General features: G+C 42.4%; 1 protein-coding gene across 5 annotated transcripts in view; it reads left to right on the top strand.

Moving 5' to 3' along the window:
• Nucleotides 1-765: 765 nt before the first annotated feature.
• Nucleotides 766-23763, top strand: part of LOC142759140 (embryonic protein UVS.2-like) — a 30583-nt gene continuing 7585 nt past the window's right edge. For 4 of the 5 annotated variants that reach the window (XR_012883090.1, XM_075861022.1, XM_075861024.1 and 1 more), the window contains exons 1-12: nt 766-873; nt 1004-1025; nt 1782-1847; nt 1989-2123; nt 2228-2345; nt 3400-3428; nt 3554-3635; nt 8003-8124; nt 20117-20226; nt 20333-20558; nt 22422-22540; nt 23363-23585. Coding sequence is in view for 4 of the 5 variants with exons in the window: in XM_075861022.1 (XP_075717137.1) it covers nt 808-873; nt 1004-1025; nt 1782-1847; nt 1989-2123; nt 2228-2345; nt 3400-3428; nt 3554-3635; nt 8003-8124; nt 20117-20226; nt 20333-20558; nt 22422-22540; nt 23363-23585 (1318 nt within the window). In the remaining variant the exon portion in view is untranslated. Of the gene's footprint in view, nt 874-1003; nt 1026-1781; nt 1848-1988; nt 2124-2227; nt 2346-3399; nt 3429-3553; nt 3636-8002; nt 8125-20116; nt 20227-20332; nt 20559-22421; nt 22541-23362; nt 23586-23763 lie in introns of those variants that run through there. The other variant, XM_075861025.1, reaches the window with a different exon arrangement.

The following is a 23763-nucleotide window of genomic DNA, read 5'->3' as shown; positions in this document are numbered from 1 at the left end:
AAGGATGTTAAAAAAACGATGCAAACATAAAGTAGATGTATTAAAAATGTTAAGTAGTAACTATTATGTGTGGTATTACTGCATGTCTTACAAGCAGATACATTGAAATTTCGAAAAGTGCTAATATTTGCAAATTTTCTCTTAATATTGGTGTTTTTCCACAAGTTCCAAAGTTATTACCACATAAAGTGAAACATGTCAGATTTGAAAAATGAGGCTCTGTCAGGAAGGTCAAAAGTGGCTGCAGCGGGAAGGGGTTAATAATAAATTTTGTGTTACATCTCACAAAACAGAAAATTTTTCAATTGTAATTTTTTTTAAAAACGTTCCCATGTGCAGATATTTTTGTTACATACATGGTTTGGTGCCCCCTGGTGTTCTTTTGATTTCTTCTCTCCACCTAATGTGTGGACTCAGTAGCACTGCCTGGATCTTCTTGTACACAGGTCACGGATTAATTCCTGCAGGCCAGTTCATTAGAATCGGCGTGCTGGATTTATTTTTATGGCAAGATTGGAGCAAAATTTTTTGGTTAAGAATTAATTTAATCCTAACAAGATATCTGTGAATATACGGTACCAATTATCCGGATAATGATATTATTCTTCATTGTGTGTATGTAAATCCAGCCTATATGTGGGTGGACCCTATCACATTACAATCCTTCCTTGGGGTGGGGGGGGGTCACTCCCTCTTTATGATCACATGCCCGTGTGATGATTGGCTGTTTCATCCCCAATTTTGGGTTTAAATAGAGTCTATGATGCACATGTACTAGCAGAAGAGAGAAACTTGACACACAAGATAATGGCGCTTAGTATCATGTTGCTGTGGTTAGTTGGCTGTTTACTCATTCAGGCGACACCAATAAAGGTAAGTAAGGATGCTTCAGTCTCTGAACTGTAACTGTATCCCATGCTTCTCTTACAAGGAGAGGTAGATAGTCCTGTATTTAGTACTTTTCTCATTCTCCCAATATAAACATGTCTCTATTTTCTCATAGAAAACAAAAGATGCTGGAAAAAGTAAGTTAAGATTTTTCTATCTATCTATCTAACCTTATTTCCATTTTTCTTCTCCCAATTAACTCTGCTAATTTTCCTTCTTTCCCTCATGCTTTTTGTTATGGTTTTCACGGTCAATAAAACAGTTACTAGTAATTCAGTTCACCTATCCAATTGCCACTTTAAAGTTGCTCCATCCTCACTTGTACTAACTCTGCCAATACAAATGTATAAAAATGACAAAAATCTTAAGCTTTCTCTGCTTCTTCCTGACTCTAAAAACACATAGAAGAGTACTCACTGTATTATCAAATGGAAAACATACTTTATTTTGTCAGTATTCAACATGTTCAATAGAGGCTAGTCTGCTTTTGGGACAGATTTTTTTGTTTCTACAGATGGTTATTATGTATCACGAAAATTGTTGCCTATGTGAATTATAATGATCTTGCATGGTAAATGTTATCCGTACAGTGAGAGAACAATTGCATCTTGAGTATTGTTTTTGCTGAAATTGTGAGGCTAGGATGGGAAATATCATTATTGTGCTGGTGGTTCTTATTTCTAATCCAACATTGATGCCCCTATTTGCATTGTTCAAATTATGTTCTTGCAGAGGCGTTACTTGAATCTCCTGAAATTTAAGTAAACAAAATTCTCCCCAAAAATCATCATAAGTGAACTCTAGTGAACGCAGTGTTTTGCTAAGGGTAAAAATGTTCTAACATTTGTGCTGCTACTTTGGTATTACATTTTAATTTCTTTTTTTTTTTTTAGCAATTGCCCCTTATCCTTACGCTGACAGCAGAGCAATGTTTGAAATAATTAAGGAAGCAAACAAAGGTGAGATGTGTGTAATATTTGCTAATGAAATTACTGCATTGTATTGATAAACAAAACTTTTTGGGGCAATTTTTGGGTGTTTTTTCATCATTGTGAAAATCTGTCAATATAGACCTAACTATTTGTCCTTTCTCATCGCAGACATCGCTGTCTTCCTTGTGGGTGGTGACATTAACGTTAAACACTCACGTAGTGCCAAAGTATGTCCTGGGTGCCAATGGAAAAAATCAGCAAATGGAATGGTAATAGTTCCGTTTGTCGTGTCCCCTGATTATTGTAAGTTATCCCTATTATAGATCTGACCTGAGATACTTGTGTCTAGAGATGAAGTTTGTCAATATTTTAAACCTAAAAACATAACTCTGTTCTTCTGTTTCCAGCTAGTTTCGAAATATCAATGTTCGATACGCTCATGAAGGAATTTGAGATTATGACCTGTGTACAGTTTGTCAATAGAAGCAATGAACACGACTATATCAGTATAGAGACTGGAGGAGGGTATGGAAATCTATCATTTAAGCTTAACTATAACAGTGTCCACAAAAATGAATCCATGAAGAATGAAAATCAGAGGGGTTGTCTCATCACAAACAACCTCTTTAATATTATAGCCATGAGTCCAGCTACCGAGGCACCCAACAGCGCTCTTGGCTTTTTTTGTAACTCCCAGTGTGCAGCCAACTCTCCATTCACTTCTATGGGGAGTGTGGTCGTCCTGAACTGGGGTCATGGATTCACAGATCTCTCGATGGGTGAGGGCCCCAGGGTTGGGACCCTTACCTCTCAAGTATTTATGATGGGAATACCCCTTAAATTATAGTATAAGTACTCTATTAGTTTTGCAAATGTATAAAAAATTTAGATTTTCCATTCTTCACTATTTTCAAGCTTTTTGCAGTCAGTAAATAGCAAAATTCTTCTTTCTCGCAGCTGGGAATTTGCTACAGTGGTATGTAATCTAAGCTATCCTCTGTAAGCCTAACAGTCAAGGCTACCTACACTGATACATTGGAGCGAGCTAGACCAGAGAGTATTGTCTACACTGGATATAAGTGTAGTAAACTCCCAGTGTGAGAAGGTTCTGGTCTTTACAGGTTTTTAACCTCTAAATGTATGTTTTCATTCACTGACAGCAAAATAAGGGCTTGGAAATGGTGAGGAAATAAAATGCCATGTATGTTCAAAAAAATGGAAGAACTTTTTATTGTAAATTAATTTTATGGGAATATACTTTGATAGCCTATCCTTAATATAGGCAACCATTGTGTGATCAGTGGGGATTTGACCCAGGGACCCCCCCACCCCCACTGATCATGTGCATGGATGTGCTGCTGTGCCTGTAGAGATGCAGCATCTTCTTCTGCTGATTATTGGGGTTTCCGGGGTATGGACCTCCACTCATCACACATTGATATCCTGACCTAAGGATAGGCTATCAACGTACATTTCCAGAAGTCTCTTTAAGCTTTATGTACAAAAAAAACAGAAACCCCCTTTAATGTGTTTACTGTTCATGTACTAATATGGTACTTGATGCTGTTATGTTTTTCAGGTGTTGGTCGTATGTTGGGAAGGTTGAAGGTAGACAGATATTGAGCCTTGATATGCCTTCCTGTATAAAATACACTCTGGTACCACATGAATTCATGCACAATGTTGACTTGAAGGATCACGAGACTGATATCTCATTATTTTTTCTTAAATAGGGGATTACAGCAATTTTATCTTGGATGGAGGAGATACTTTTCAGCTACCATATGGCTACAACTCAATCTTGCAATTTAACTCGTAAGTATATGAAAAAGTTGAAAGTACACGTACATTACTGTAGAGTACCCCATTTTGGATGTATCATGTAAGCTATATTCACACAAAATAACAAGATTATCATGATCTGTTAACCCCTTCGCACTTTGCCACTTTTGACCTTCCTGACAGAGCGTCATTTTTCAAATCTGTCATGTTTCACTTTATGTGGTAATAACTGCGGAATGCTTTTACCTATCCAAGCAATTCTGAGATTGTTTTCTTGTGACACATTGGACTTTACATCAATGGAAAAATTTGCTCTTGAAATAGGCCGTGAAAATTAAAATCAAAATTTTTTCAAAGAAAATATAGGTTTAGCTAATTTTTTATCATTTCCACAAGGACTAAATGAGAAAAAGCACTGCAACATTTGTAAAGCAATTTGTCCTGAGTAAAACAATACCCCACATGTGGTCATAAATGGCTGTTTGGACACACGGCAGGACTTAGAAGGGAAAGAGCGCCATTTGGCTCTTGGAGCTCAAATTTAGCAGGAATTTTTTTGGGAGGCCAAGTCGCATTTGCACAGCCCCTGAGGGGACAAAACAGTGAAAACCCCCCACAAGTGACCCCATTTTGGAAACTACGCCCCTTAAGGAAATTATCTAGGGGTATAGTGAGCATTTTTAACCAACAGGTTTTTTGGCGAAATTATTGGAAGTAGGCCATGAAAATTTAAATGTTTTTTCAAAGAAAATGTAGGTTTAGCTATTTTTTTCTCATTTTCACAAGGATTAAAGGAGAAAAAGCACTGCAACATATGTAAAGCAATTTCTCCTGAGTAAAACACTACCCCACATGTGGTCATAAACCACACAGCACGGCTTAGAACGGAAGGAGCGCCATTTGACTTTTGGAGCTCAAATTTAGCAGGAATGGTTTGCGGAGGCCATGTTGCATTTGCAAAGCCCCTGAGGGACCAAAACCATGTTGCAAAGCCCCTGAGGGACCAAAATCATGAAAATGCCCAAAAAGTTACTCCATTTAGGAAACTACACCCCTTGAGGATTCATCTAGGGGTGTAGTGAGCATTTGACCCCATAGTTGTTTCATAGGTTTTATTAGAATTTGGACGTGAAAAAGAAAAGTTTTATTTTTTCCAATAAGATGTTGTCGTACTGTAGCTATAAAAAAATTATTTCCATAAGGAATAAAGGAGAAAAATCCCTCCAACATTTGTAAAGCAACTTCTCCAGAGTACGGGCAGTGAAAATAAAAAAAAAATCCTTTTTCTTCAATAAGATGTAGCTTTAGCTCAAAATGTTTCATTTTCTCCACAAATAAAGGAACAAAAGAACCCCAACATTTGTAAATCAACTTCTCCCTCGTACGGCAATACAACATTTGTGGTCATAAACTGCTGTTTGGACACACGACAGGGATCAGAAGGGAAGGAGCGCCATTTGGCTTTTGGAGTGCAGATTTTGCTGGATCGGTTTATGGTCGCTATGTCACATTTGCAAAGCCCCTGTGGGAACAAAGCAGTGGAAACACCCCAGAATTGACCCCATTTTGGAAACTACACCCTCAAGGTATTCATCTAGGGGTGTACTGAGCATGTTAACCAGGCAGGTGTTTTGCAGAAATTAGTGTGCACTCGATGTTGCAGAGTGAAAATGGGATTTTTTGCATAGATGTACCAATATGTGTTGCCCAGTTTGTGCCACCATAACAAGACAGCTCCCTAATTATTATGCTGTGTTTCCCGGTTTTAGAACCACCCTACATGGGGCAATAATCTTTTGCATGGATATTCGACCAGGCTCAGGAGTGAAAGAGTACCATGCGAAGTTGAGGCCTCGTTTGGCGACATACACAGTATTGGTTCACAATTGCAGAGGCTCTTATGTGAAATAATAAAAGAAACCCCTGAGAAGTGACCCCATTTTGGAAACTAAACCCTTCAAGGCATTTATTAAGGGGTGCAGTGAGCATTTTCACCCTAGAGGTCTTTTCCATAAATGATTGTGATGTGGATGGTGCAAAGTAAAAATTTAAATTTTTCCCTAGATATGCCATTTCAGTGGCAAATATGCCATGCATAACTTGTGCCACTGGAGACACACACCCCAAAAATTGTTAAAAGTGTGCTCCCGGGTATGGTGATGCCATATATGTGGAAGTAAACAGGTGTTTGGGCACACTGTAGGATTCAGAAGAGAGGGAGCGCCATTTTTTGCTTTTGGAGCGTTGATTTTGATTTGTAGTAGTTTTGTTTGGAGTTTTACTGGTATTTTAGTTTATAATGTGGGGGCATATGTAAGCTGGGCAGAGTACATCAGGGGCATAGTCAGGTGGTATAATAATGTTTTAAAAAACAAAATAATCCATAAATATTTGTTACGCTGTGAAGCAATCCTCTCTGCACAGGCCGGTGTCGCGCTGATAAATGTCCTTTCTTATCCTCTTTTCGTCCACACTCCGCACCTTTACAGTTTGGGGAATTTTGGTGGGAACTGTCGTCCTGCTATAATACGGGCACCCTCGCTTCCAGCAGATATGTTTGGGCCCTCCCCTTCCTGGTTCCCTAATTTTGGGGCCTTGATAAATTGCCTTTTGAAAGAGAAGAAACGTTCCCCTCGGGCCGGCACAACTGCATATTTTGCTTTCCTGACATATTAGAGCCTTAACAAATTATTTTTTTCATAGACGTAGTGATATTAGGGCTGTTTTTTTTTCAGGACGAGCTGTAATTATTATTGGTACCATTTTGGGGTACATGCAACTTTTTATCCTATTTTTTGGGAGGCAAGGTGACCAAAAAACAGCAATTCTGGCATTTTTCTTTTTTTTATACAACGTTCACCACGTGTCATAAATTACATGTTAACTTAATCTGCGGGTCAGTACGATTACGGCGATATCAAATTTATAGCAATTTTTAAGTTTTATAACTTTTTGCACAATAAAATTACTTTTGTAAAAATAAGGTATTTTTTCTGTCGCCATGTTCTGAGAACAATAACTTTTACATTTTTTAGTCGACGGAGCTGTATGAGGGCTTGTTTTTTTTTGCAGGACAAGCTGTAGCTAGTATTCGTACTATTTTTGGATACATGCGACTTTTTGATCCCTTTTTATTCCAATTTTTGTAAGGCAAAGTGACCAAAAAACCGAAATTCTGGCATTGTTTTTTAAGGTTTTTTTACGCCATTCACCGCGTAGAATGAATAACATAATATTTTTATAGTTCAGGACATTATGGACGCGGCAATACCAAATATGTATGGTTTGTTTATTTTTTTCAATAATAAAGGACTTGATAAGAGAAAAAGGGCGATAGTGTTTTGTTTTATTTTATCACTTGAAACTTTTATTTTATTTTTAACAACTTTTATTTTTACACTTTTTTAAACTTTTCTTTAGTCCAACTATGGGACTTGAAGGTCCAACTGTCAGATTATTTTTCTAATACATTGCACTATCTACGTAGTGCAATGTATTAGATCTGTCAGTCATTCACTAACAACAAGCCGATTAGGCTTCGCCCCCGGGCAGGGCCTAATTGGCTTCCATAATGGCAAAGCAGGATGCCATTGTTAGGCCTCCTATTGCCATAGTTGCAGTCGGCAGTCCTGCGATTGCAGTGCAGAGCTGCCGATCTGCTGCCAACCACTAAGATGCAGCGATCGCTTTCGATACCGGGAGGCCAGTGTTAGGCCTCCGGTTGTCTTTGCAGACACCGGCATCCCGGCAATTTCATTGCTGGGGTGCAGATGAGCTGCAAACACCTTGAATTCAGCGATCGCTTTTGACTGCTGCATTTAAGGGGTTAATAGCGGGGATCGGAGCAAACTTCGGACCTCACCATTTCCCCAGGGTGTCAGCTATAACATGCAGCCGACACCCAGGTATGGGGGCACCAACTCAGCTTCTGGGCCGGTGTTCACCATTTGTCGTATGGATACGGCAAAAGGCGGGAAGCAGTAGCTTTCCATGAAGTATCTATACAACAAATGTCGAGAAGGGATTAAGGTAACTAACCAGGAACATAAGAATCCGATCCATTTTTTAATTTTTTTTTTTTACAAAATGATCAGTTGTGATCAGCGAGAGAACCCAGAAGCAAGTGTTCAGTTCCCCTGCAGCGCCACCACAGAGGAAATTAAGCATTACGCAGTGTCCCTTTAAATCGATAGGCTATCTGTGTAATGCATGATCATGCTGGGTGCTCCAGAGCAAGAGATGCTTTTTGTAACCACGTTTTGTAAGGCACTAGAAGGGGAACTCCCCCCACTCCATCATTGTACATGAAAAAATGAAAACCCATGAAGTCTAATCTAATTTTAAATATAACCTACATGCGCTTCTTTAGGCATATGATTAACAATAGGCACCTCCCATAGGAATTACTACAGCACAGGAAAGCCATCAATGGACGTTAAATCTGACCCTACCATAACTCTTGGACAGTATGTAGGACTGGATGATTCGGATGTGAAGAAGGTCAACGCGCTCTATAATTGCAGTAAGTACTTATATTTCACCCTGATGTTATAATAGTGATGACGATACGACTCTGCATCATGTGACCGGCCCTGCTGTACTCTACGTACTCACTGTACTACTTGTACATAGAGTACAACGGGGAAGGTCATATAATGAAGAGTCGTATCATCATCAAAAAAGACTGTGCACCTAGACTTCCGGTCCGCCGGCAGCGGTATAAAAATCTATGAAAATCTCAGAATGAGCACGACGGGGGACCGGAATGTATATTAGCGAGTATACCTACATATTGAAATGAGTACACTGTAAATAATTTTTGGTCCACACATAACCCCTTTAACCTCTTAAGGACAAGGACAATTTTGGCCTTGAGGAAAGAACAATTTTTTTTATATTTCCCTCTTTGCATCCCGACGCACATAACTTTTTTTATTTTTTTACGACGTAGTTGTATGAGACTTTGTCTGTTGCGGGACGAGTTGTACTTTATGTAGGTACCATTTTTTGGTACAAATATATTATCGTTTAATTTATATACATTTTCATTTAGGTGAAAATGCTGAAAAAAAGCAGTTCCGCTGCAGTTTTATTATTTTATTTTTTTTACACCCAACACCGATCATCATAAATAATGTTATACATTTGTTGTACAGGTTGTTATGGTCGTGGCAATACCAAATATGTCTATATTATTTCATGTTTTGGGACTTACTGTATATTTCAAAAAGTTTATTTATTCTAAAAAATTTGCATTTCTGTGTATTTTTTTGACAATTTTTCTTTATTTAACATTATTTAACCCGGGGCAAAGATTCAGATTGGCGCCCCCCCCCCCAATTTATTTCCCGACATCTCCTTCCCCCTCGCCATGTTTTCTTTCTTTACCAATCAATGAGGTGTAATTTTTTTTTCACAATTTTTTTAATGTAACTCTAGTATAAAAGCATTTCTACATTTTACAAGCGATGTAGTTCTATAATGTAATTAACATAAAAATAAATGAAAATAAAATAAATTAAAGAGGCCACACACAGCCCCCTGTAGATAGCGCCACACAGCCCCCTGTAGATAGTGCCACACACAGCCCGCTGCCCCTTTGTAAATAGCGCCACACTCCCCCCCTTGTAAATAGTGCCACATTCCCTCCTTTTAAATAGCGCCACACTCCCTCCTTGTAAATAGCGCCACACTCCCCCCCCCTTGTACTTAGCGCCACACTGGAACAGACCGGTCAGCGGTAGCCTACCGCTACCACTCTCCGCTCTGCCTGGTGTGACTTACCGGAGAAGCCGACGAGGTCATTCGGTGCAGGCAGCGGCGGAGTTCCTTCTGACTAGGGTTGGTGACAGCCAGGGCCGACCTTAGCTTGGATGGCGCCCTGTGCGGGACTCTCTATTGCCGCCCCCTACACAAACCAAAAATTAACCACATATATGGACACGCTGGAACATATATACTGTACATACATAAAGACAGATATTTAGACATACAGGCAAATATACATACACACATCTGGAACATACACATACACATACAGGTAAATATATAGACGTACAGACACATATACGCACACACACCGGCAGATAAATACACAGACCGGAACATATACAAATACATAAAAGGCACAAATATACAAGCACAAAGACACATTCACAAACAGACCCATATATACCCACACAGGCACACATGTACACAACACAGATAATGTAGTAGATGTTACCTGCTGTCCTATGTAACAACACAGATAACACACAGTGATAACTCTCTGAGTACAGATAATGTAGCAGATGTTACCTGCAGTCCTATGTAACACCACAGATAACACAGTGATAACTCTGAGTACAGATAATGTAGTAGATGTAAGAGACAAACACATGCAGAGACACAGACAGACAGAGACACACACACACACACACACACACACACACACTGTAACATATACACATACAAACACAGAGACACACACAATGTATTCACACTACACAGACATATACACACAGACACTCACCATGTCTCCTTGCTGACAGGTCAGGACGGGCTGTGGGCGGAGCTTCCTCTCTGCTTCGGCGTGTGTGTAGAGCACAGAGGCAGATGCTGGAAGGCTGCAGCACGGGAGTGGACCTGTGCCCTGACCTGAGTCTCATCTGACCTCATGTCACTGATGTGAGGTCAGGTGACAAGTCAGGTGACTGGACTGGTCCACTCCCTGGCCGTCACAGACCCGAGTCAGAACGCCGTAATTTCCTGGCTCTTCCTAAAGCTGCTGCAGGTGTCCGACATACGGGGCGCCTGTCAGCAGCGATCAGCTGCTCTTCGGTGCCCCCCCTTTCCCTACCACCGGGTTGCGCCCAGGGCACATGCCCCGCCTGCCCCCCCCTAGCTACGCCCCTGATCTCAGTATGCCCCAACAACAGACAATATGGTCAGACAGCCCTGGGGTCCCTCAATGGATCCTAGGCTGTCTGGCCATACAAGTTTTGGGCTTAGATCGAGTCACAGGGATTTTCTGTGATGCGATCAAAGGGCAGTCCACCCTCCTCTTATTTACTTTGAATGCTGCAATCAGCTTTGATTGTGCAAGGAGTTAACCTCTTCTCTCCGCCGTTGGAGTGGGTCTGCGGCTGTCTATTATAGCCGTTGCCCCGCTCTTGATCACTCACGGACATGACTGTAACACAGGACGAGAATGCTCGTCCTACTGCGCAAAGTACCCGCCGCTCAGGACGAGTATTCTCATCCTGAGTCGGCATGTAGTTAATCTCTATATGTTATGTCTATGGCTGGGCTAGATCAAGGTGTGTGGAGGTCCCTGAGTAATATGGGTCCCTAGCAGGGACGTAACTAGGAAACACTGGGCCCTATAGCAAACTCTTAAATGGGGCCCCCTCAGGTGCCACACACAGCCCCCCTTATAGATAGTGCCACCCATAGATTGTGCCATACAGCCCCCCTGTAGACAGTGCTATACAGCCCCGCCTGTAAACAGTCACATCCCACTTGTAGATAGCGCCCCCTACCACCTCCCTTGTAGATAGTGCCATACAGCCCTTTGTGGATATCGGCATGAAACCCCCCTGTATATAACGCCATACAGTTCTCCCTGTATATAGTGCCACACAGCTCCCCTCCCATGTATGTATTGCCACACAGCCCCCCTTAGTAGATAGCGCCACACAGTTACCCCTTAGTAGATAGTGCCACACACAGAACCCTGTAGATTGTGCCACACACAGCCCCCTGTAGATAGAGCCACAGCCCTCTTTCTTGTAAATAGTGCCATACAGCCCCCCTAGTAGATAGTGCCACAAAGCCCCCCTTAGTAGTGCCACACAGTCCCTTGTATATAGCACCACACAGCTCCCCCATGTGTATAGTGCCACAAAGCTCCCCCTTGTGTATAGTGCCACACAGCCCCCCTTGTATATAGTGCCACACAGCCCCCGAAATAGTACAAGGCAATGGCACATCCGAGAAAGTTGTATCAGCCAGGGGGAATGTCAATCAAACATGGAAAGGTGAGTTTGGAGGCAGGACTATGTGACTCTTCAGGATAGCGGCACCACCCCATGACCCTTTAATGAGTAATTAGCATATGGTGTGCGCCGTCTAAAAGTGGATTTTATAGATTTTTGCTGCGTCTGAAAAAACAGCATACATTCGGAAATATTGTCAGGTCATGTATTACCGCATGGTGGCGGTTCAAGGGGTTAAAACTACCAGACAGGTTTCCATTAAATATACAACAAATAAAAAACAATTGTATGTGCCCTGCAATTTTGTTATTATAAATATATCCTATATAATTAGAGCACCAGAACCAAGCTCAGTACATAAATACAGCACTAGAACCAAGCTCATACATATATACGGCACGAGAACCAAGCTCATACCTATATACGGCACTCGAGCCAAGCTCATACCTATATACGGCACAAGAGCCAAGCTCATACATATATACAGCACCAGAACCAACCTCAGTACTTAAATACATAACTAGAACCAAGCTCTGACATATATACAGCAACAGAATAAACATCAGTACATACATACAGCACTAGAACCAAGCTCAGTACACATATACAATAACAGAACCAAAGTCAGTACATATATACAATACCAGAACAAAGCTCAGTACATATATACAGCACCAGAACCAAGCTCAGTACATAAATACAGCACCAGAATCAAGCTCAATACATAAATACAGCACCAGAACAAAGCTCATACATATATACAGCAACAGAACAAAGCTCAATACATAAATACAGCCCCAGAACCAAGCTCAATACATAAATACAGCACTAGAACCAAGCTCATACATATATACAGCACGAGAGCCAAACTCATACATATATACAGCACCAGGACAAAGCTCAGTACTTAACCCCTTAAGGACGCAGCCTAGTTTGGGCCTTAAGGCTCAGAGCCCATTTTTCAAATCTGACATATTTCACTTTATGTGGTAATAACGTCGGAATGCTTAAACCTATGCAAGCGATTCCGAGATTGTTTTCTCGTGACACATTGGGCTTCATGTTCGTGGTAAAATTTGGTCGATATATTCAGTCTTTATTTGAGAAAAATTGCAAAATTTAGAGAAAATTTAGAAAAAATAGCATTTTTCAGAATTTAAATGCATCTGCTTGAAAAACAGACGGTTATACCACCCAAAATAGTTACTAGTTCACATTTCCCATATGTCTACTTTAGATTAGCATCGTTTTTAGAACATTATTTTATTTTTCTTGGACGTTACAAGGCTTAGAACATAAACAGCAATTTCTCATATTTTTAAGAAAATTTCAAAAGCCTTTTTTTTAAGGTACCTGTTCAGTTCTGAAGTGGCTTTGAGGGGCCTATGTATTAGAAACCCCCATAAAGCACCCCATTTTAAAAACTAGACCCCTCAAAGTATTCAAAACAGCATTTAGAAAGTTTTTTAACCCTTCAGGCATTTCACAGGAATTAAAGCAAAGTGGAGGTGAAATTTGCAAATTTCGTTTTTATTTCTGAATTTCAATTTTATTCTATTTTTTTTCTGTAACAAAGAAGGTTTTACCAGAGAAACACAACTAAATATGTATTGTCCAGATTCTTCAGTTTTTAGAAATGTCCCACATGTGGCTCTAGTGCGCTCGTGGAATAAAACACAAGCCCCAGAAGCAAAGAAGCACCTAGTGCATTTTGGTCGTGCTTTTTTATTAGCATATATTTTAGGCAGCATGCCAGGTTTGGAGAGGTGTTGAGGTGCCAAAACAGTAGGAATCCCCCAAAACTGACCCCATTTTGGAAACTGCACCCCTCAAGGAATTAATTTATGGTTATTGTTACCATTTTGACCCCGTAGTTTTTTCACAGCGCGTATTTGAATTGGGCTGTGAAATTAAAAGAATGACAATTTTTCCAATAAGATGTCATTTTTGATCAGAATTTCTTATTTTCACAGGGAACAAAATGCCCCATTTTGTTGCCCAATTTGTCCTGAGTGCGGCAATACCCCATTTGTGGTGATAAACTGCCGTTTGGGCCCATGGGAGGGCTCAGAAGGAAAGGAGCGCTATGTGTTTGTTGGAGTCCAGATTTTGCTGTATTGGTTTTCGGGTGCCATGTCGCATTTGCAGAGCCTCAGAGGTATCAAAGCAATGGAAACCCACCAAAAGTGACCCCATTTTGGAAACAAAACCCCTCAAGGAATTTATTTATGGGTGTTGTGACCATTTAGACCCCACAGTTTTTTCACAGAACTTATTTGAATTGGGCTGTGAATTTAAAAAGAAAAACTTTTTTCCAATAAGATGTAGTTTTGGCTCAAAATGTCTTATTTTCACAATGATTAAAATACCCCATTTTGTTGCCAAATTTGTCCTGAGTGCGGCAATACCCTATTTGTGGCCATAAACTGCCGTTTGGGCCCATGGGAGGTATTAGAAGGAAAGGAGCGCTATGTGTTCTTTGGAGCAGAGATTTTGCTGGATTGGTTTTCGGGTGCCATGTCGCATTTGCAGAGCCCCAAAGGTATCAAAGCAATGGAAACCCACCAGAAGTGACCCCATTTTGGAAACTACACCCCTCAAGGAATTCATTTATGGGTGTTGTGACCATTTAGACTCCACAGTTTTTTCACAGAATTTATTTGAATTGGGCTGTGAATTCAAAAAAATGAAATTTTTTCCAATAAGAGGTAGTTTTGGCTCAAAATTTTTTATTTTCACAAGGAATAAAATACCCCAATTTGTTGCCCAATTTGTCCTGAGTGCGGCAATACCCCATTTGTGGTGATAAACTGCCGTTTGGGCCCATGGGAGGCCTCAGAAGGAAAGGAGCGCTATGTGTTCTTTGGAGCCCAGATTTTGCTGGATTGGTTTTCGGGTGCCATGTCGCATTTGCAGAGCCCCAAAGGTATCAAAGCAATGGAAACCCACCAGAAGTCACCCCATTTTGGAAACTACACCCCTCAAAGAATTTATTTATGGGTGTTGTGACCATTTAGACCCCACAGTTTTTTCACAGAATTTATTTGAATTGGGCTGTGAATTAAAAAAAAATTTATTTTTTCCAATAAGAGGTAGTTTTGGCTCAAAATTTCTTATTTTCACAAGGAATAAAATACCGCATTTTGTTGCCCAATTTGTCCTGAGTGCGGCAATACCCTATTTGTGGTGATAAACTGCCGTTTGGGCCCATGGGAGGGCTCAGAAGGAAAGGACCACCATGTGGCCTACTGGGAATTTTCTGGTGCTAAGTCGTGTGTGCAGAAGCCCCTGAGGTATCAGTACAGTTGAAACCCCCGAGAAGTGACCCCGTTTTAAAAACGACACCCCTTAAGGAATTCATCTAGAGGTGTAGTGAGCATTTTGACCCCACAGGTATTGTGTAAAAGATAATGCGCAGCAGATGGTGCAGAGTGAGATTTGCAATTTTCTATATATATGCCATGTCAGTGTCCGATATATTGTGCCCAGCATGTGCCACCGGAGACCTACACCCCATAAACTGTAATGTTGGCTCTCCCGGGTACGGCAATACCCTACATGTGGCTGTTATCAGCTGCCTGGGCACACAGCAGGGCTCAGAGGGGAAAGATGAGGAGGGGTAAGCTGTGCGAAGTGGATCAGAGCGAGTAAAACTCGGGTAAATTAAAAATAAAGGGATGGATGATAAATTTGAAAACACTCTTTCATACAGAGCTCTGGTTTTTCGGGACACGCGTCACATTGATATATTGTGTCCTTCCTTATCCCCCTCTTATAGCAGACTCTGCACCTCTTTTGACTTTTTCCCTTCTTGCCAGTTTGGGGAACTTCTCCTAAAAAGTGTTGCCCTGGTACGATGCCTGTGGCCCCGCTTCCAGAAGTACTGTAAGGCTTCAGGACTTGATCTGACAAGTCCACCCCTCCCATGTACCTATTGTAGTCCAGGATGCAGTCTAGTTTGGGGGTCCCTGTACTGGTACCTCGTACAGGTACATGGGTACTGGTGTGGCATCTCCCTGGTCTTGTACTTGACACACAATATGTTGCTGCTAGATTGTGCCCTGCTCTCACCCCTTCTGAGTGTTTGCCCAAGCATAGTCGTAGGGAGGCCTCTCAGGTTTCTTCTAGCAGTGCCGCATGCCGCAGGACTTCTGGAAGCGAGGCAGTTGAAGAGTGGGACGCTGGTATAAAAATTATCCAGGTAGAGGTGGTAACCCTGGTCCAGCAGTGGGTGCACCAAATCCCACACAATTTTTGTATTAACTCCCAGTAAGGGGGGGCATTCTGGGGGCTGAGAACTGGTGTCCTTCCCTTCATATATCCTAAATTTGTAGGTATACCCTGATGCACTCTCGCAGCTTATACATCTTCACGCCATACCTTGCCCTCTTACCCGGCAGGTACTCGCGGAATTGAAGCCTCCCTTTCAAATGTACCAGGGATTCATCTATAGAAATACACTTCTCGGGGGTGAATGCTGGGAAAACCGGGCACTGAAACGGTCTAATAGGGGTCTCCGTTTATACAAACGGTCAAAACTGGGGTCATCTCGGGGTGGGCACGGCTCATTATCAGTATAATGTAAGAAGCGAAGTATTGCCTCATTTTTATTTTATTTTTTAGTTTCCAGCTCAGTTCTGAAGTTGCTTTGAGGGGCCCATATATTAGACACCCTTATCAAACACCCCATTTCAGAAACTAGACCCCTCAAAGTATTCACAACAGCATTTAAAAAGTTTATTAACCCTTTAGGCGTTTCACAGGAATTTAGAGCAAAGTAGAGGTGACATTTAATTAATTTAATTTAATTTATTAGGCACCATGTCCGGTTTGAAGAGGTCTTGTGGTGCTAAAACAGTGGAAACCCCCCAAAAGTGACCCCTTTTTGGAAACTAGACCCCTTGAGGAATCCATTGTAGTTTTCTTGGGGTGCATGCGGCTTTTTGATCAGTTTTTATTCTATTTTTAGGTGGCGTGGTGACTAAAAAAACAGCAATTTTACTATTGTTTTTTATTCAATTTTTTTTACAGCGTTCACCGTGCGCTATAAATGACATATTCACTTTATTCTGCGGGGCGATACGATTACGGCGATACCAGATGTTTATAGTTTTTTTTTATGTCTTATGGCGTTTGCACAATAAAATACATTTTGTAAAATATAATTTATTTTTTGTGTTACCTTATTCTAAGAGCCATAACTGTTTTATTTTTCCATCAATAAAGCCGTGCGAGGACTTATTTTTTGCGTAACGAACTGTAGTTTCGATCAGTACAATTTTTAGGTACATGCGACTTTTTGATCTCTTTTTATTCCATTTTTTGGGAGGTGAAGTGACCAAACAATTGTGATTGTGGTACGGTTTATTATTATTTTCTCTTACGGCGTTCACCGCACGGGATAAATAACGACATCGTTTTGTAGTTCAGGACGTTACGGACGCGGCGATACCAATTATGTATAGTTTATTTGTTTATTTATATATTTTTATTAATAATAAAGAACTGATAAGGGAAAAAGGGGGACTTTTACTTTTATTACTTTTAAATCTTTTATTTTCTTATTTTTACGCAACTTTTTTTTACTTTTTTACACTTTTTTTACTTTGTCCCACTAGGGGACATGAGAGCAGGAGGCTCTGATCGCTATTCTAATACACTGCACTACATGCGTAGTGCAGTGTATTAGAGCTGTCAGCTGTTCGCTGACAGCAAGCATAGTGGGTCCTGATTTTGTCGGGACCCACTAGGCTTCCGTCGATGGCGTAGCCAGAGTCCATTGTTAGGATTCTGGTTGCCATAGTAGCCATCACGGCCCGCTATCGTGTAGCAGGCCGGCGATGGCAGCTTAACCCCTAAGAAGCCGCGATCGCTATTGAACGCGGCTTCTAAGGGGTTAATCGGCGGGGACCACCGAGATCGGTCCCTGCACACTAAGCTGTGATAGCCTGCTGTCGGAAACAGCAGGTATCACAGCTCAGACACGCGCCGGGGAAAGATGGCGCCGTGTTTACTCAGGTCAGTAATAGTACTGACCTGAGCGCGAACGTTCTACTTAGCAGGACGTACTATTACTGACCTGAGCGCGAAGGGGTTAAATACAGCATCAGAACCAAGATCAGTACATATATACAGCACCAGAGCAAAGCTCAGTACATATATATAGCCCCAGAACCAAGCTCAGTACATATATACAGCACCAGAACAAATACAGCTATATTTAGTGCAACCCCTGCCGTATAGGTTTGTATGGCGTAAAACTGCAGCTCCCAGCATGGCCCAAACAATGGTAAGGATATGCTGGGAGATGTTGTTTAAAAAAAAAAAATCAAACCACCCATCATCTCGCTGCAGATCATACAATGACTACAGTGCTGATTAGAGGCAGAATAAACATTTTTATTAAGTGACTCACCGGTGCCGTCTCAGATTCTAGTTCTTTTTCTCTTTTCTTCTCCCACCAATCCAGACCTCTATGATGGATTTCTCCCGGCCACAACCCATTTCTGCAGTTTTCAGCTCAGAAGTCTTCAGCTTCTCACTTTCAAAACATTTCTGCACCTATAAACGAAGATAAATTCTCAACACCTCTAAATATAAAAGTGCCATACACTGCACCTCTAACTATAAGAGCGCCATACACTGTGTCCCTGATTATTATAGTATCATACACTGTGTACCACATACACATCATGCCCCCTGTAGTTAGTGCCCCCATAGCCCCCCTGTAGATAGTAACTCCCATAGAGCCTCTGTAGATAGTGCCCTACATAAAAGCCCCTGTAGATAGTGCCCCACATACAGCCCTCTGTATATAGTGCCCAAATATGGACTCTAGAGATGCAATGCAATAGTGCTAACCACTGAGCCAACCTGCTGACCTATATATAGATAGTGCCACACAGCTAACCCACCCCTGTATATAGTGTCCCACATATAGCCCACTCCTATAGATAGTGCCCTACAAATAGCTCCCACGATAGTTCTCCACATATAGCGCACCGCTGTATAGTGTCCCACATATAGCCCACCCCTTTAGATAGTGCCCTACATATAACTCCCCCATATATAGTGATCCACATCCCCACACATAGACCCCCCCTGTAGATAGAGCCCCACTGTAGATAATGCTACTCAGTTTTAGTAGAAAAAAAAAATGTTACATACTCACATGATCCCGTTCCGTCCGGTGGCAATGCAGATCTGCTATCTTCTGAGCTGGTCTGCTGGAGCTGAACGACGCAGGCGGCACTTCGTTGAAAGGCGCTGATTGAAAGGGCAGAATGACTTGCCCCGTCAATCAGTGCCCTTCAACCACGGAAGCGGCGTGATTACGTCATTGAAAGGCGCTGATTGGCGGGGAAAGTCATTAGACGCAGGTACAATTATCGCTATAGACGCAGGTACAATTACTGCAAAAGGGGGTGGCTGTCGCTAGCACCGGGGCCCCCTCCGGTGCTAGCGGCACCACCGGGCATGAGAGGTCCCGTGCCGCCCAGACCATAAATGTTAGAGGCTCGGCGGCGCGGGCCCTGCAGTAGCGTCGCTACCGCCGTAGCAGCCATAACGGTTGCTAGCGGCGCCACCGGGCATATGGGGAGGGGGCGTGTTGGCGGGCAGCACAGGCCCCCTCATGCCAAGGGCCCCGTAGAAGCCACTATGGCTGCTACAGCGGTAGTTACACCACTGGTTCCTGGGCTATCCTTTTTATTTGCGGAAGGAATGAATACTATCTTAGAAAAAAATAAAAAGCTACAGTACAGATGAAAAATGAAAATAATATAGCTACACTATATTTAAAGATTACAAATGGTATCACAATCTATCACAACAACCATGCAGCATTAAAATAATACCACCATAAAGTGCTCGGACAATGGCATAACAATGCCCAAACAACAGCATTATATTGTGCCAAAATAATATTGCCATATAATGCCCAAATAATACCTCTATATACGACCTATATAATAAATATCACCGAACCTGCTGATTTGGGCAGTCTGGTGACTTTCAGAAGATAAGTGCTGCCAGAGAGTTCTGCTATTGGCCAATATCTTCCTCCCTATTGAAATAGATATGCACACTTGTTTGATCTGAGCATGCATGCTTATGGGGAAACGGAAGAAATAGATATATCACCTGAACGCGTGTTGTGCCGACTATCTTGTGTGTATAGTTATGGTATCAGAGACTTGTAGCACCCTGCTATGATTTGTCATGGGGAGAGTGGTGAAGGCCCCTGGATGGTGAAGGGCATTTGCCCATTTTGCCTCCCCTATAATCCAGCTGTGGTTTGAGGGTATGTATGTGTTTTAACGTCCTTCTGTTTTCCGTGTCCTTTTCTTTGCTGGGTCTTCAGGATTCTCATGGCTTCTGTGATTGCATCCACCCATCCATTTGTTGTCCTCTTCTTTTCCCTGCTTTTCTTCTGGGCATAATTATGTTTTCCAATGAATTGTTAGTTTTCATATTTTTTATGCATTTATGCTGCAAGTTTAAGTATGATTTCATGGCAAATTTTGTATTTTTTTTAAGATGTGTGTTCAAGAAAGTTTGTGAAATTATCAGGAACTTTCATCTATAGCTCAACTCTATCAAGCCAAGGAGGACCCAGCTGCTTTTATCTTATACAATCTGTCTACAAGGTACATATTAAATATCAAACAAACATCTGTTGTATTAAATACTTTTCCTGAACAAAAGCTTATTGGCTTTGAGCTTACACTGTTACTTCCTTCTCTTCCATCCCAGGTTTCCCTGCAGCTCAATGACATCAATATCTTATCATCTCCTGACTGTGATGATGCCTACATTAAAGTCTATGATGGAGTCAGTAAATCATCGCGTCTTCTGCTGGACAAGACATGTGGAAGCAACGTAGTTCCACCTCTAATTTCATCCGGATTTTACATGCTGATAGAGATTGTGAACAACCAGCCATCAGTTGAGAGCACATTTAGTGCTTCCTATCAATCAGGTAAGTGTCCTCCACTTTTCAAATCCACCTAAACAAAAACATGCTGGAAAAATAACTACCAAGGTAGGAGGCATGGGAGCTGCTATGTGGCCCAGCAGCTAAGGGGTCCATACAGGGGCTTAGATATAGGGGATGCAGTGGTAGCAGTTGCACCCGGGCCCTGGAGACTGAGGAGGCCCAAAATCCCCTCAGCCACATAAGAGGACACCAGTATTATAAATTATATATGGTAGGTGGGGGAGCTGTGAAAGATTTTGTATTGGGGCCCAGGAGTTTCAAGTTACGCCTCTAGGTCCACCTCCACTTATTGGTGAGGTGCAGTAAGTGATCGCTGTGGAAGAGTAGGGGCAGTGCCGGCTCAAGGTTTATGTGGGCCCTTGGGTGACAGACTTAGTATGTCCTTTTGTGGGGGAACTCATGGTGGCAGTAAAATGTCAAACGTCACTTTGTGCCCCCATATAGACGTTAGGCCCTGTTTATGCCCCAATATAGAAGTTAGGCCCCCCGTTTGTACCCCCATAAATTTAGCGCACTCTGTAGATACTGCCACACAGCCCCCCTATCAGGTAGTGCCACACAGCCCCCTCTCCCTGGTAGTGCCACACAGCCCCCCTCCCTGGTAGTGTCACACAGCCCCCTCCCTGGTAGTGTCAATCAGCCCCCTCAGGTAGTGCCAATCAGCCCCCCTCCCAGGTAGTGCCACACAGCCCCCCTCCCAGGTAGTGTCACACAGTCCCCTCCTCCGAGGCAGTGCCACACAGCCCCCCTTCCTGGTAGTGCCACACAGCCCCCCTCCCAGGTAGTGCCACACAGCCCCCTCTCCCAGGTAGGGACACACTGTCCCCCACCCTGGTAGTGCTGCACAGCTCCCCTTCCTGATAGTGCCACACAGCCACCCTCCCTGGTAGTGCCACACAGTCCCCCTCCCTGTAGGTAGCGCCTTTGAGGTTCCCTGTAGGAGTGCAATACCCAGCCAGAGAATTGCCGACCCTTTGACTGGGGATTCCTCTCCAGGAGAAGCCCCTGATGTCACTGTCCATATATAGACAGTGTTGTCAGGGGCAACCCCAGAGCTATAGTCCCGGGCAGAGCGCTACTAGTACTCTGCCTGGGAACCATGCTCTGCTCTTGACATCACTGTCCATATATGGATAGTGATGTCCGGAACAGAGCTTAAGTCCTGGGCAGAGCGCTAATAAAGGCTCTGCTCCGGTACTCCAGCTCTGGGGAAGCCCCTGATATCACTGTACATATACGGATACTGATGTCAGGGGCAACCCCAGAGCCAAAGATACCGGGAAAAGCGATACTAGCACTCTGCCTGGGACACTGCTTTGCTCCTGACAACACTGTCCATACATGGACAGTGATGTCAGGAGCTTTCCAGAGACAGAGTCCCGCAGCAGAGCTGCTAGCACTCTGCCTGGGACTCCTTCTCTCCTCCTGAGATCACTGTCCATATATGTACAGTGATGCCATGACGACGGGGCCCCACAAGGGTAGTGGGCCCTGCAACTTGCCCGGGTTTGCCAGGTGCTGACGCCGGCCATGAGTACAGGGAACGGCAGTGGAAAATTAAATGCAGAACATTCATCCACCAAAGAAAGGACGAGAAACACCGGAGACCACTGAGGACTTCATGTCGTGAACTCACTTCCTGCTGAAAGTAGTCATGGTAGAGTGGGACCCCATTTAAAGTTTTGATATGAAACCCCATAACTCTGTTTTACACCCCTACTTGTTCTTCTGGGTTATTATAGACAAGAAAAAGTGACTACTATGACTTTTTTTAAACTTACACACTAAAAAGTTATGATTTAAACAAACCGAGAATGAACACTAAGTCAAATTCTTTTCACATAGTGAAATACGGAGAGACCTTCGTGGCGCAAACCGGGATTGTGAAATCTCCAGGATTTCCTAATATATATCCAACCCATCTGGACGTTGTATATAGCATCATAGCCCCTGAAGGATATACGGTAAAAAGTTACATCTCAAAGGCTGATAATCTCTCATGATTTTCATTAGGTTTGAAGTGTGACTGGACATTTACATCACATTCCAAAAAGTACAATCCCACATTTCTGATTGACTCAAGATATTTGTTGTTATCGATGCAGTCTGTTTATCATAATATTAGATATGAAAATAATGTCAATGTTGATTTTACGCAACAAAAATCATTGTTTAAAGCATTGCTTCTCAAACTGTAAGTTGGGCCTATACCCAGTTGGACACAACCGAGTGCCACTCGGACCATATTTCATGGCATCCGAGTGGCACCCGATAATTTTCACTAACCTATTCACTTAGTGGGTGAATTGGGTACGTGAACACGGACCCGACGTTCCGATCCATGGAAAGAGAGAACATGTCCTATCTTTCCACGGACGGGACTCGGGCGGCACGACGGTCTTTTGCAAGGGCCCTAACTGGTGAGGTGCCATACAGTTCCTTACAGGGCACTGCATGCCTGCCGAACACCCCAGATTCCACAGGACAGGAGGGAACTTCTACATTTCTTCTTGTGGCAAGAAAAGGCCGGAGGCGACTGGATACAGTGACTGATAATGGGCACTGTGGCTTACATGTGGCCGCTGTGTGGCCTTTTATCCAGCACACTTTCCACACGACATCCATATGCCCATATTTTGGTAAGGATGTCGACCACTAGTGACGCCCACTTTTTGAGAAGCAGTGGTGGCTTAGTCAAAATATTAAATTGACAATCTGTACTGTATTGTAATTCCACCAATCCCAGACTCACGCATACATCCTTTACATGTTTGTTTTTTTTACAGGTGGTTCTAAACTTCCTATTTTTTTGGATTCAAAATTCACCAAAATGCATCCCAGAGTATTTGATAATTAGAGATGGTCCGTTAACCACATCCCCAATCCTGGGCACATATTGTGGACGTCTTGACAACATACAGGTGGCGTCTACTGGCAATGTAGTACTTCTACAGTTCCACAGTGGGAATCTTATTGAATATAATGGGTTTTATGCAAAGTATAAGTTTGGTAAGTGAGATCAGATATTTGTTGAACCACGTTGAGCAGTTTTCAAATTATTTTACCAGCCACTGTCATATTTAGGTCCTTACTGACCACACAAGTATAGCTGTATGGGTATTGTCCTATCCTTGTACACAAAGGTTGAGGCCATAAAATGTCAATGACGTAAATGGGTTGCCTAATA

Source organism: Rhinoderma darwinii, chromosome 4, assembly GCF_050947455.1.
Source record: "Rhinoderma darwinii isolate aRhiDar2 chromosome 4, aRhiDar2.hap1, whole genome shotgun sequence".
NCBI classification, from domain to species: domain Eukaryota; kingdom Metazoa; phylum Chordata; class Amphibia; order Anura; family Rhinodermatidae; genus Rhinoderma; species Rhinoderma darwinii.
This window is presented reverse-complemented; position numbering and strand designations above follow the sequence as displayed.